Genomic DNA, 10,504 nt, shown 5'->3' with positions numbered 1-10,504 from the left:
TTCTTAGAAATAGGCCAAGAATGAGTCGGATTAAGGAAAACTACACCTGTGTGGCCACTTTCAAAGGAGGGCCTAAAGAATATTACTATTTTTCAGGCTGATCCTCTATTAAACAATGTGATCATGTGTGTGTGACCTGGTCCAGTGACTGGAAGACAGCAGAGAGGCGCTGTGAGGGGAAGACGGAGGGAACATGAGGTGGATGTGCTTCAGCGCTTGAGGAACTTATTGGAAATGATGAAATGACATCACCACAGTTTTTTCGTGGCTTTGTTTGGTGCTCCTCCTGACCACGCCTTCCTGCCGGCTCCATCATAAAGCATCCAGGCTGTGGGAGCGTGTGCACCAGTTGAACTCCAGTCAGTGTGGACAACAGGTGCACTACAGCCTCTCTCCACCTCGCTGCTGGATAATGCCCGCAGAGCGCCGCTCGTCGCTTTGCGCAGGGCTTCCTCATCCGCACTTTGGACACTTGCACGTTTTTATATCTTGATCACTTCCAGCCGCTAAAAATGCCTTTTCCGCCCATAAGCCTCCACCAGCGGATCTCCTCTCCTGGCAGGGAACTATTCGGGAAAAAGAAAGCCAACGGAGTGCCTCCTCAGACTGAGCTCACCAGCAAATCCGGCCGAGAGAAAGGGGGGTCCGATAAGGAGAAGCAGTCCATTTCTTGGACATCGGCAAATTTAAGGAACTTGGGGCGAAAAGCCCAGCAAGAGAAGAGTAAAAGCCCAGCTCAGAAGGCGAGTGCCGCCCAGGAGACCCAGGGAAAATGCTCCTGGTTGTCGGTGCCCAAACCTCAGGACTCATCCGAGGGAGTCAGGCGCTCCAGCTCCATGGACTCCGCCAGACAGCTCCATGGCAAAGAGGAAGGGAAGAAGGAGATTCAGTTTACCCTCAGTCTCACCCCTGAAGCCATTCTCGTCATCCAAAAACGGACTCTAGAAAAGCAGATGATGGCAAAGCAACAAAAATGCTGCGCCTCCGCGGACTTTCGGCACAGGCGAGTGTTTCCATCCAAAAAGGCGCACGCCGGGTCCAAGGGGTGCGCTCCTGTTGCCAAAGCGGAGAGCGCCGAGCAGGACATAACCGCCATCGTTAAAATATCTCTTTTGAATGATCAATACAAGTACGACGACGTGGAGTATGAAGAGGAGGATGGAGACGTGGATGAGACTGTTGTGAGGAAATGTAAAGAGTGGCTCAAAGGGGTCGAAAATGCCGCCGCTTTGGGAAAAGTCGACAAACTTTCTGCACTTCCGCACCTTAAAGGCTGCTGACACCTGACTTTTCATCTGTTAATCTTTAACAGCAGACTGAGAACAGAGATGAGTGACTCACGAGGAGTGCGCACCGGCGTAGGCCTGCTGCGATGGCTTTGTAATTCGAGTCTTGTAAATTAAACGCTTGCAGATGAGGGGAGAAAATCCACTTGTCTGGACGGGCATGTCAGCTTGTTTCGGATTATTTGCTACAATATATGTCACAAAAAATGACAATTATTGAAGAAAACAAAGATAGATGAGTAAATTGCATTGGAATAAGAGGAAATTTGACTGTCAACAAAAAATAAGATTTTAAAACCTCGTTGCAGCCTGTGACTCATCCAGCAGTCCTTCTTAAGGTTCACAGGGACGTTGCTTTGCGAGTTTTAAGCCTGACCAATGTTTTGTTGACGTTTGAACTGAACACTTTAATATTCTCGTCCTTTGCACATGGTATTTGTTTTCAGTGGGGCGCCTGTGGATTGGCAGAGGGGTTTGCGTAAAGGGACGCGAAACCGTTCCTTTGTGCTGGAGAACAATAAGCTGTCAACAACAGGGCTTTACATGCGCCTGCTGCTGGAACCAAACTGGACTGTTTATGTTTCCTCTAATAAGAGGGTTATATCCTTTGTAGGGATTTATCAGTGATGTACAGTATTTAATATTTACTAAATATTTGTACTGTCAGGCGTTTTCTCAGCTGATGACTTTATGCCATTTGAAGTAAAATGTTCTTTTTTCTAAACTATGCAAGTGTCACTGACCTTTTTAAATCCTTCACAAGCTGATTTGTGTTGTGCCTCTTCAATAATTCTGTTACATGATGCTAATTTGCAGCCCTCAGATTTCTTTTACACGTCTGGACACTTCCCAGATGGTATTTTAAAGGCTCTTTGTTGCCACTGTAGCTACCTGGGGCCATTTGGGCATTAGTGTTCTAAGCTTCTTAGATTTCCTGTTAAGCAGGGTTGACCAGTGTACTGAGGGCCCAGGTGCATGATCCCCTCAGGAAATTACATCCAGTCTGCTTCACTTTTATATATATATATATATATATCAAACAAAGCAATGCATGTAGCTGCTATAGATAGTAAGTGTTAGCACTAAAATCTAAGAGACATTTTCATCCAAATTGCCAGAATGTGATTTGCAGCAAAGGTATTCCCATTCTGAAAAGCTTAATCTTGACATTCCCATACTCATGTGGTGCGCCACAAAGAGCCATGTTTTTATTATATAAGTGGCCATGAACTACTGCTCAGGGTGAGAGAGCTGGTCAGGGGCCAGTTGTGGGCTTAGAAACAAACCAGGATGTGACTGTTTTCAGCAAAACAAATAAAGCAAACAACAGCATAAAAGAGAAATGAAGCCATAAAGACTCTTTTGGCTCCTTTGTTGATTCACTTCAGTTGCCTACATGTATTGTATTGATCGTTATAATAGTTGACGGACACTTTGAAGGGGAATCCAAGCCTCATACACAAATTAAACCTTTTTGCAGGGTCACAGACGCTTTTTAAAATGTGTGCATTTGTGTGTGTGACCTGCAATAAGGTCGAACTCTTTGCCATTGTTCTCGGTAGCCCGGTAACCAGAGTTTTACTCCGAGTGTGGGGCTTCAAAGCTAGACAGAGGAGTGTGAAACATTTCAGACATTACAGCGTGTTTGAAAAGCTCCCACACCAACAACTGGTAAGATATTTATGAAAAATTACTTCTACATATATGCGCAGATAACATGATCGTGTGATAGCATTTTGTCCACATCCGCAGTGTAGATTCCTGCTTTTTAGTTTTTCAGTGACCCCCTTTTTCAGTGTTTTCTCTGAAGGTTTCCTCATTTGTGGATTCGCCATGACATCTGGCAGCAAAGACCTTCATCAGTCAATCACTCTGCCCCCTGTTTCGGATCCACACTCATTACCTGTTGCTGTCAGAAAGGTATTTTAAATAACCCAGTCCCCAGCATTGAGAGTTCCATATCTTAATTCTGCTGTTATCCTGTTACATTACATTTTATTGAGGAACGGAACAACAAATGTGCCGTTCAGTGCATGTTTTTATTGTCCGACAGTACATGACTTCACAGAGTTCTTGTTTATGTCCTGTGTGTAAACAGACAAGCTGCTAGAATAAAGCATCTTGTCCGGAATAGATGTCCCCTTTCAGTGTCACAAAGTGGTTTTATTGTGGCATGTTGCAGACTGAGATCATGGCTGAACCAGAACAGCGTGTACCAAGACCCGTTCGGTTCTCCATGGCCCCTGTGATGATATTATGTGCTGGCTCTGTAACCCAAAGTTGTGTAATCCTCTCCTATTGTGTCATTTCAATTGTGGCCTTGTTTATGTGCCTCTCTCTGGTATTCATTGCTGTCTGATTGAGACTGAGGCCTGAGGCCGAGCTATTCATGCCTGTGTCTGTCCTGGGGGTGAGAACTGCATTATTATGTCTGAAACGGCTCAAATACTTGTATTGAATAGGGAAAAAGTAGAATTTAAAGAAGCAGGAGCTGGCAACAGTTGAGGCGGTTGGCTTGGTTACAAGTGGAAACACTTTCTCCAAACTGCCCTTCAAGGTCTTTTTCACTGGGAGTCGTTAACTCCACCCCAGGCACTGGGTCTCTCTTTTCTTCCTTCGTCACAAACTGTTTCTGTCTGCACCTGCAGCATCTAACGTCTTTATTCATCTATTTTTGTGTGCAATGTGTCAGATCAGCCAACCCCATCTTCGCCTCTCTTTTTGGATCAGGAGTTAAAAATAAACCGAATGGCGGCAGGCTTCTGTCCACCTCCCTGCAGTATCATGATCACTGTCTAGCGGAGTGACGTGCTAAAGCAGGACAGGCTGCATTATCCTCCACTGATTTATGGTGGCAGGGAGCGCAGATGGATGCTGCCTTTCGCCCCGTCACTGACACTTTGCACACAGCAGCGAGAGGGAAGAGCTGCAGGTCCCTTTGCTCTGCCGCGACACTGTCACTGTGGCAACGGAACTGATAAATCCTGCGTTTCCAGCAGCTTTTGTGAGAAAAGACAAAGCAGACACTTCCTGAACGGACTCAGCCCATAAACTTTTAGTAATGTGGTCAGTCACTGGCAGCCTGTTAAGAACCAGGCATTGCCCTGAGGTAGGGCGGCCTCAGAGAGAGGACTTAGATCAGAGTGCAGTCCTCCCATAAACAAGGATCTTTTATTCTTCATTTGAGGGTTATAGAAGGTAGCTTCATGTTTTTATTCTGCTTTGGCATGCATGCTGTTACTCCCATTAGCCTTGCTTTCTATTTATTCTTGCTGACATCTTTCACATTTTGCACCCCTTTTCATCTTATATTTGCTCTTTATACTATTTGTAGTGTTTGCTGGGACAAGTCAACATCCGCCTCAAGATGTAGTAGCTAGAATCTGTCACTAAAACTTCCCCCTGTGACATCTGTTGTGTATCATTCTTCATCAGGATTAAATGAGGACACTGCAGCCCAATGCTTAGAGCAGTTCATAGCTTTAAAGAATTGTTTTCTAGAGGTATGCTGAAGATCAGGGATTAAGGTGAGGGCTTTGTAGGAGAGGAGGTGGGCATATTCCTCCTGCGTATCTCTTTTTTTTCTTCGCTGGGCATTGCAAGAACACAATGTCAGGCTGTTGTGTGGGAGGTTGCTCTTGGCAGACGAGAGGGATTACCAAAAATGCATTCTTTTTTTAATCTTCAGGCAAACTGACTGATTCACTCCCACAGCATCTAAATTGGGTTTTTGCTGTTCATAGGCAGGGGATGAAGTCAAAGCAAAGCCCCGCAGGAGGAAGGCAATCCGAAACAGCAGTCCTGACCCAGACCAAGAGGCCAAGGCCCAGCGTCAGGCTCAGCTGGAGCAGGTTGATACAAGCCGTACCCATGATATGAGACACTTATCCTGCTCCCACTCAGCAGCAGAGAAAGCTCAGTAATGTAATGAGAGAACAGCGTAGGATGAAATATCCATTGTTCTCCGATCAGTGATCAATACTTTCATCACCTCCAGTACTCAAACACTGTTCTCTGCCTCCACGCTCAGGTGGTGCTTCTCCTCAGCTCTCTTTCCCTTCAGCGGGTGTTCCTCGTTCTCTTTGTTTATCCTCCAGCGCCATCTAGAGGCGTACAGGAACATGCACCGCCTGCGAGACGCTCTCCACCACCGCTACGCCGCCCTGTTCAGAGACAAGGTCCACTCACAGAGGTTACTGCTACAGCAGAGAGGTGAGACAGCCGGAGCAGCGTCAGAGAGGGAAACGAAGCAGGTAAATCATCAACTCTTCACTATGCACTTTTTGTAAGGGGCTTTATATAAAAGCATCAGCCAAATTAATGTAATGTCACAATCACATTCACATTTAACGGTTCCAAATGAAAATAAGCATTTTTTTTCCTTTATAGTAATATTATTCATTACACATTATATTCTTTAATATATGATATCTATATTTATGAGCTTTTTTCCCACTAGTGTGTTCTATTAGTTGCCTGCCTATCTATCTTCTGCAACTTGAGGGAGCAAAAGTGTGCTTTAGGTTTTACGTTATTCATTAGTGTCAATTTGCAATCAAACAAACTGCCAAAAACCATCTGACATCAAATGCATTGGGTGGGGGGGCTTTATGGACACTGGCCTGGTTGGTTATCCAGTCTAACTGTGCTGCCTGTGTTTCTCTCTGACACACACTACACCAGGGGTCAGCAGCTGCTTCCATCCTGGGCTCTTTCTCAGCTGTTCTCATTGCAGGGCCTTTTTACAGTCACAGTGGGAACACGAGCCTGTATATTTTCAATATGTTTTGTTTATTTCTATTAGTTTGTTTAAGAATAAAATTGATTTCTGAATGTTTCTTTTTTAACCATTAGTATGTGAGCGCTAACAGACTTTCAGGAGCTGTTGCAAAAAATAAAACCTCCCACATGAAGTAATAGAGAGCAAAGGTTATGAACGCAGAGTAAACAATTGTCTACTTCATTTATGGTTGAATTCAACTACTGTTGTTGTTGCATCAGCACAGCATTTCTGTTGTGTTTGTGAAAAACTGATTTTATTATTATTACACAGGCTAACTTTATTAGACTTCATTTCAGAACAGAACAGAACCTGATAGGACAGAGATGAATTTTGGTGTCTTAATTTCAGCTAGATTTGCCGTCACTGTTTTTGGGTTTTGTTTTTTTTTTTTTGCCATTTGGGTGCAACAGAAACAAGCTGTGAACTCAGCGCTAACATATCATCAGCTTATACATTTTTTAAGTTCTTATTACTTGTTGTACTTGTTTCTAATCAGTTGCCTGCTGCATGCAAAGTCGACTGTGTGGGAGCAGTGAGAGGGAACAGAAACAGTGAAGCTGTGGGTCGATCAGCTGAACAATGAGCTATAACTTACTATAAACCTGCAAAAAGCAGAGAGGAGCTGCAGATTCAGGTGATAACTCTCTGTAGGTCTGTCACTACAAGCGACCCCCTTCACGCTGTCACATTGTCACAAGATACTGATGATGACCACTTTAAATAAAGCTTTTCGAACATTAGGCACTTTAATTTTCTGTAAAAAAACAAACAAACAAACAAACAAAAAAAAACACCAACAACTTCTGAACCCTTGAAAATACTTAATATCACATTTTTAAAATTTCAACACTAGAAAGTAATGTCAGGAAATGTGAGGGATGGACTTTGAAACCACAATAATTCAGATGGCAGATTTTCAAAGTAAAACATGTCAGTGCTATGAATTCAGTGGTATTTAGATATTACAGTATTTAGTAATTACATCAATTTTTAGGGCCTTTTTTTTTCCTTCCACACCTTCTTTTCACTTTTTTTTCATTTGCTGTTACTGTTTCTCATGCTCCTCCCGCCGTAGCTGCTGTGATTGACTTTGATTTTGACTGTCTCGTCTGTTCTGACCGGGTGTGAAAAGAGCAATAAGCTTTTGAGAGCGCCAGCGTTGAGGGGGTCTACCATGAGAGAGATCCTGTCTTATCTTCCCCTCCTGTAAAAGCTGAGCTTCTTCAGGAGGATGTAATTGTCGTCTCTAATGACTTGCACTTGGTGGGGGGGACAAAGAGAGCACAATAAAGGCCTTTAGAGGCCCTCCAGTAGGAAACCATTGCTTCAAATTGCTGAGCAAATGAAACTACCTGTTGTTTCCTCAGCTTAGATCGAGAGGCTCCGTCACAGAGACAGAGGTGAGGCAGGACCAAAGCAGGCAAAGGCAAGAACACCTGCTGGGGCCTAATTGGTCCTTGCTGCAGTTAATGGCTTCCTGTGGCTGCGTGTTTACTTCTCATTTGTTCTGTGTGCTCTGTCTCCCAGTCCCTGAAACAAGGGAGGCTAACTTAAAATCCCCATTCCCACAGCTCTCTGTCTCCCTGACTGTCTGTCTCTCCGCCTGTCTGTCTGCCTCCTTTCTTCTTTTCTCAGAAACAAAAGAAGTTGGCCGTCTCCAAGCTGCAGCACGATGACTCATACCTGAAGTCCCTCCCCAAATCCAGCTATTACCTGGTCGGTTTTGTCTCAGTACCAAAACTATGATTGCACCAAAAATGTGAAAAGGACCCCTGGCTTTAATCTGTCCCATCATTGATGTATGTTTTATCCATCACTATCACACTCATCAAAGTGTTCTGTCACTCTATCTCTTTTCTAAGATCTTTGAACTCCAGAAGCAGTTAGCTCAGTGTGGACATCTGAAAACCCACCACGACTTAGAGGACTTCTATAGTTGCTTCACACACAGCCGCCAGCCATCACAGCTGCATAAATGTCTTGAGGACGTCAGGAAAAGGAGTTGAGTTACAGCTCAATATGTAAAAAGCTCATTTTTAGATCTATTATGGAAAAACAGTAGATGTGTTTTTGTATGTATGCTGATGTAATGTTAACAGTGCTGGAAAGCAGATCTGCAGCTGATTTGATGACTCAGCACCAGACGTCAGAAGAACATCCCTGCACTGATCAACACAGAGGAGGACATGAGGACCACATTTCCCACACCAGGTCAAACCCTATGATCTTACTTCAAGGCTTGCTCTCGCTCATCTTTCTCTTGAAATCACAACCAGGTTGAAAAAGAAACCCTCCAATTCTCTGATTCTCCTGTTCATGAAGAACTTTTTTAACAGTCAAAAATACAATTATTGAAAATTTTCTTTTTATGTAAACTTTTCTCCTCCAGCAAATCCTTTTTGCAGCAGTTACATCATTCAGCGGGTCTACATATAATTTCAGCCACAGATTTGCTTTGATTATAAAACCTGCAACTTTATTGCTGAAAGTTACATGAGACGATTGATGTCACTCATATTTGTCTATTAAGTGTACACAGCAGAAGGCAGCTTAGCTTAGCTTAGCATTAAGACTGGAAAGAGAAACAAAATCTGCCTACCAGCTCCACTGAAACTCACAAATTAACGAATTATATTTTGTTCTTTACCATTAATCCATTGTGGGGTTCATGTGCAGGAATTTAAGATAAGATAACGTGTCTTGGCTGTAGCTGCAGTCTTACTGAGAGGTGAGACGGGTCGATCAGCTCACCTAATGCTAACTTGAGTAAGAAAGCATATTTTCAAAAATTTTGCACAATTGCTTTAATGTGACAGAAGACTTGAGTTTGAGTATGATGTCAGGCAGCAGCGTAAAATGTTCATCTGGTACCAAAATGTTAAATGTTAAATAAATGTTAGACTGACAGTACATGCAGTCTACCTGAGGACCTTCATGTGTGAGTTTATATGTCAAAGCTGCAGCTGGTGTTGGTGGTGAGCCGGCAGGGAGATGGTCTCAGCTGCAGAGGCCTCGCGTCTAAAACTTGTGAGCTCTCTGGATCTCTGTTTGCACTGCCTTTAAGAACAAACACTGACTCCGCTGGAGGCTTGTTTAGCATGGACCCTCCTGGAGGAGAGAGCTGATTACTCACGCAGAAGTGAGATGACCAAACACACTCTGACCCCGCTGTTGTGGAAACTCACCTCCTCGGACAGCCGCTTTGACCCCGACAAACATCATCCGGGGCAAAATGTAGGAATTATGTCCACGACAAAAGAGATATATTGCAACTGGGCGAGTGGTGTCACTTCATGCCAGCACTGCGAGCAGATGTTGAACTGTTTGCAGAGTTTCTTCTCATTTAAAGCTTTATGGGCTTCCAGGCAAACAGCGCTCCTTTTACCAAAAAGTGGCAGAGCAAATCTGAGAGCCTGTTAGACTGTGAGTTGTATTGTGGTTCCACTCATCACTATGTGTACAAGTATTATCCTCATCCTAACTGCATGTGCATTATTTTTAAGAAACCTTATTGAAGATTTGCTGACGCATTAACTGACACTGCTTTTCAGTTCCCACATTTGAAGGACCACTGATTTTGTTCTGGACACTTCCCCATTCAGTTTTTCACCTATTGACATTTCAACTCCTTTCAGCACTTTCACTTCAACTAGCACTTCAGCTTCACTTAGCACTTACACTTAAACAGACGCCTCAGCACGTCCGTTTGAAGGGCTCTTTCAATGTCTTTCAATTTCAGCTTCACAAAATCGACAATTAACTTAAGGTTTAAGTTTGATCTTCAAATACAAATTTCCTAAAATGATTCTTAACCACTGTGTTTTCACTCTAAAACAATGATCTCCAAGGCTTGTTGTTCAGATCCACTGTCTTGCACCTGCTCATATCCCCCTCAGTGGCCTTTGTGTTCACATGTTGTGAATGTATAACAGAACAGTGTCGGCCGCTGTCAGCCTTGTTGTTAATTAGAGCTGAACTCTCTTTAGAAGGAGCATGTATGATGTTAGTACGAGGCTGCCACCGTGAAGCAGCACATTGGCTCGGGGACGGCAGGAGCTTGGTCAGAAGGCGGGTGAAGGCTTGCGCTGACAAGTCCTCCATCAGTGTGAAATCTCACCACTCCACGGACAAACATGGCGAGACAGCAGCCCTCCTGCACCTCCCACCCGGCTGTGCCATAGGCACATTCCCCACATCCATAAGAAATACCCAAAATAAAAGCAATTAGAGCTGAAGCCAAAATATGGAGTCGGCGAACTCCTCGCTTATGCTGCTAAGTTATGAGCCAATTCATCCAATCTGTCCAGCTTTGTGGCTATTTATATGTTTATTATTAGCTGCTAAGATTTATTGGACAGTTGAGGCAGTAATTTCCTATCTTTGTGGCCATCTGGTCATGGTCTCTTCAGCATGCAGAATTTCACAAGTATGCATT

General features: G+C 43.8%; 1 protein-coding gene across 1 annotated transcript; it reads left to right on the top strand.

The window, feature by feature from the left end:
* The first annotated feature begins 360 nt into the window (after positions 1-360).
* Positions 361-2,577, top strand: prr18 (proline rich 18). Its single transcript, XM_041947937.1, has one exon. The coding sequence runs from the start codon at positions 513-515 to the stop codon at positions 1,278-1,280; it is 768 nt and encodes a 255-aa protein (XP_041803871.1). The 5' UTR covers positions 361-512; the 3' UTR covers positions 1,281-2,577.
* Positions 2,578-10,504: the final 7,927 nt, after the last annotated feature.

The sequence above is a fragment of the Chelmon rostratus genome, chromosome 11 (assembly GCF_017976325.1).
Source record: "Chelmon rostratus isolate fCheRos1 chromosome 11, fCheRos1.pri, whole genome shotgun sequence".
Lineage (NCBI taxonomy): Eukaryota > Metazoa > Chordata > Actinopteri > Chaetodontiformes > Chaetodontidae > Chelmon > Chelmon rostratus.
The sequence above is the reverse complement of the archived record's forward strand: the minus strand, read 5'-3'. Positions and strand labels throughout refer to the sequence as shown.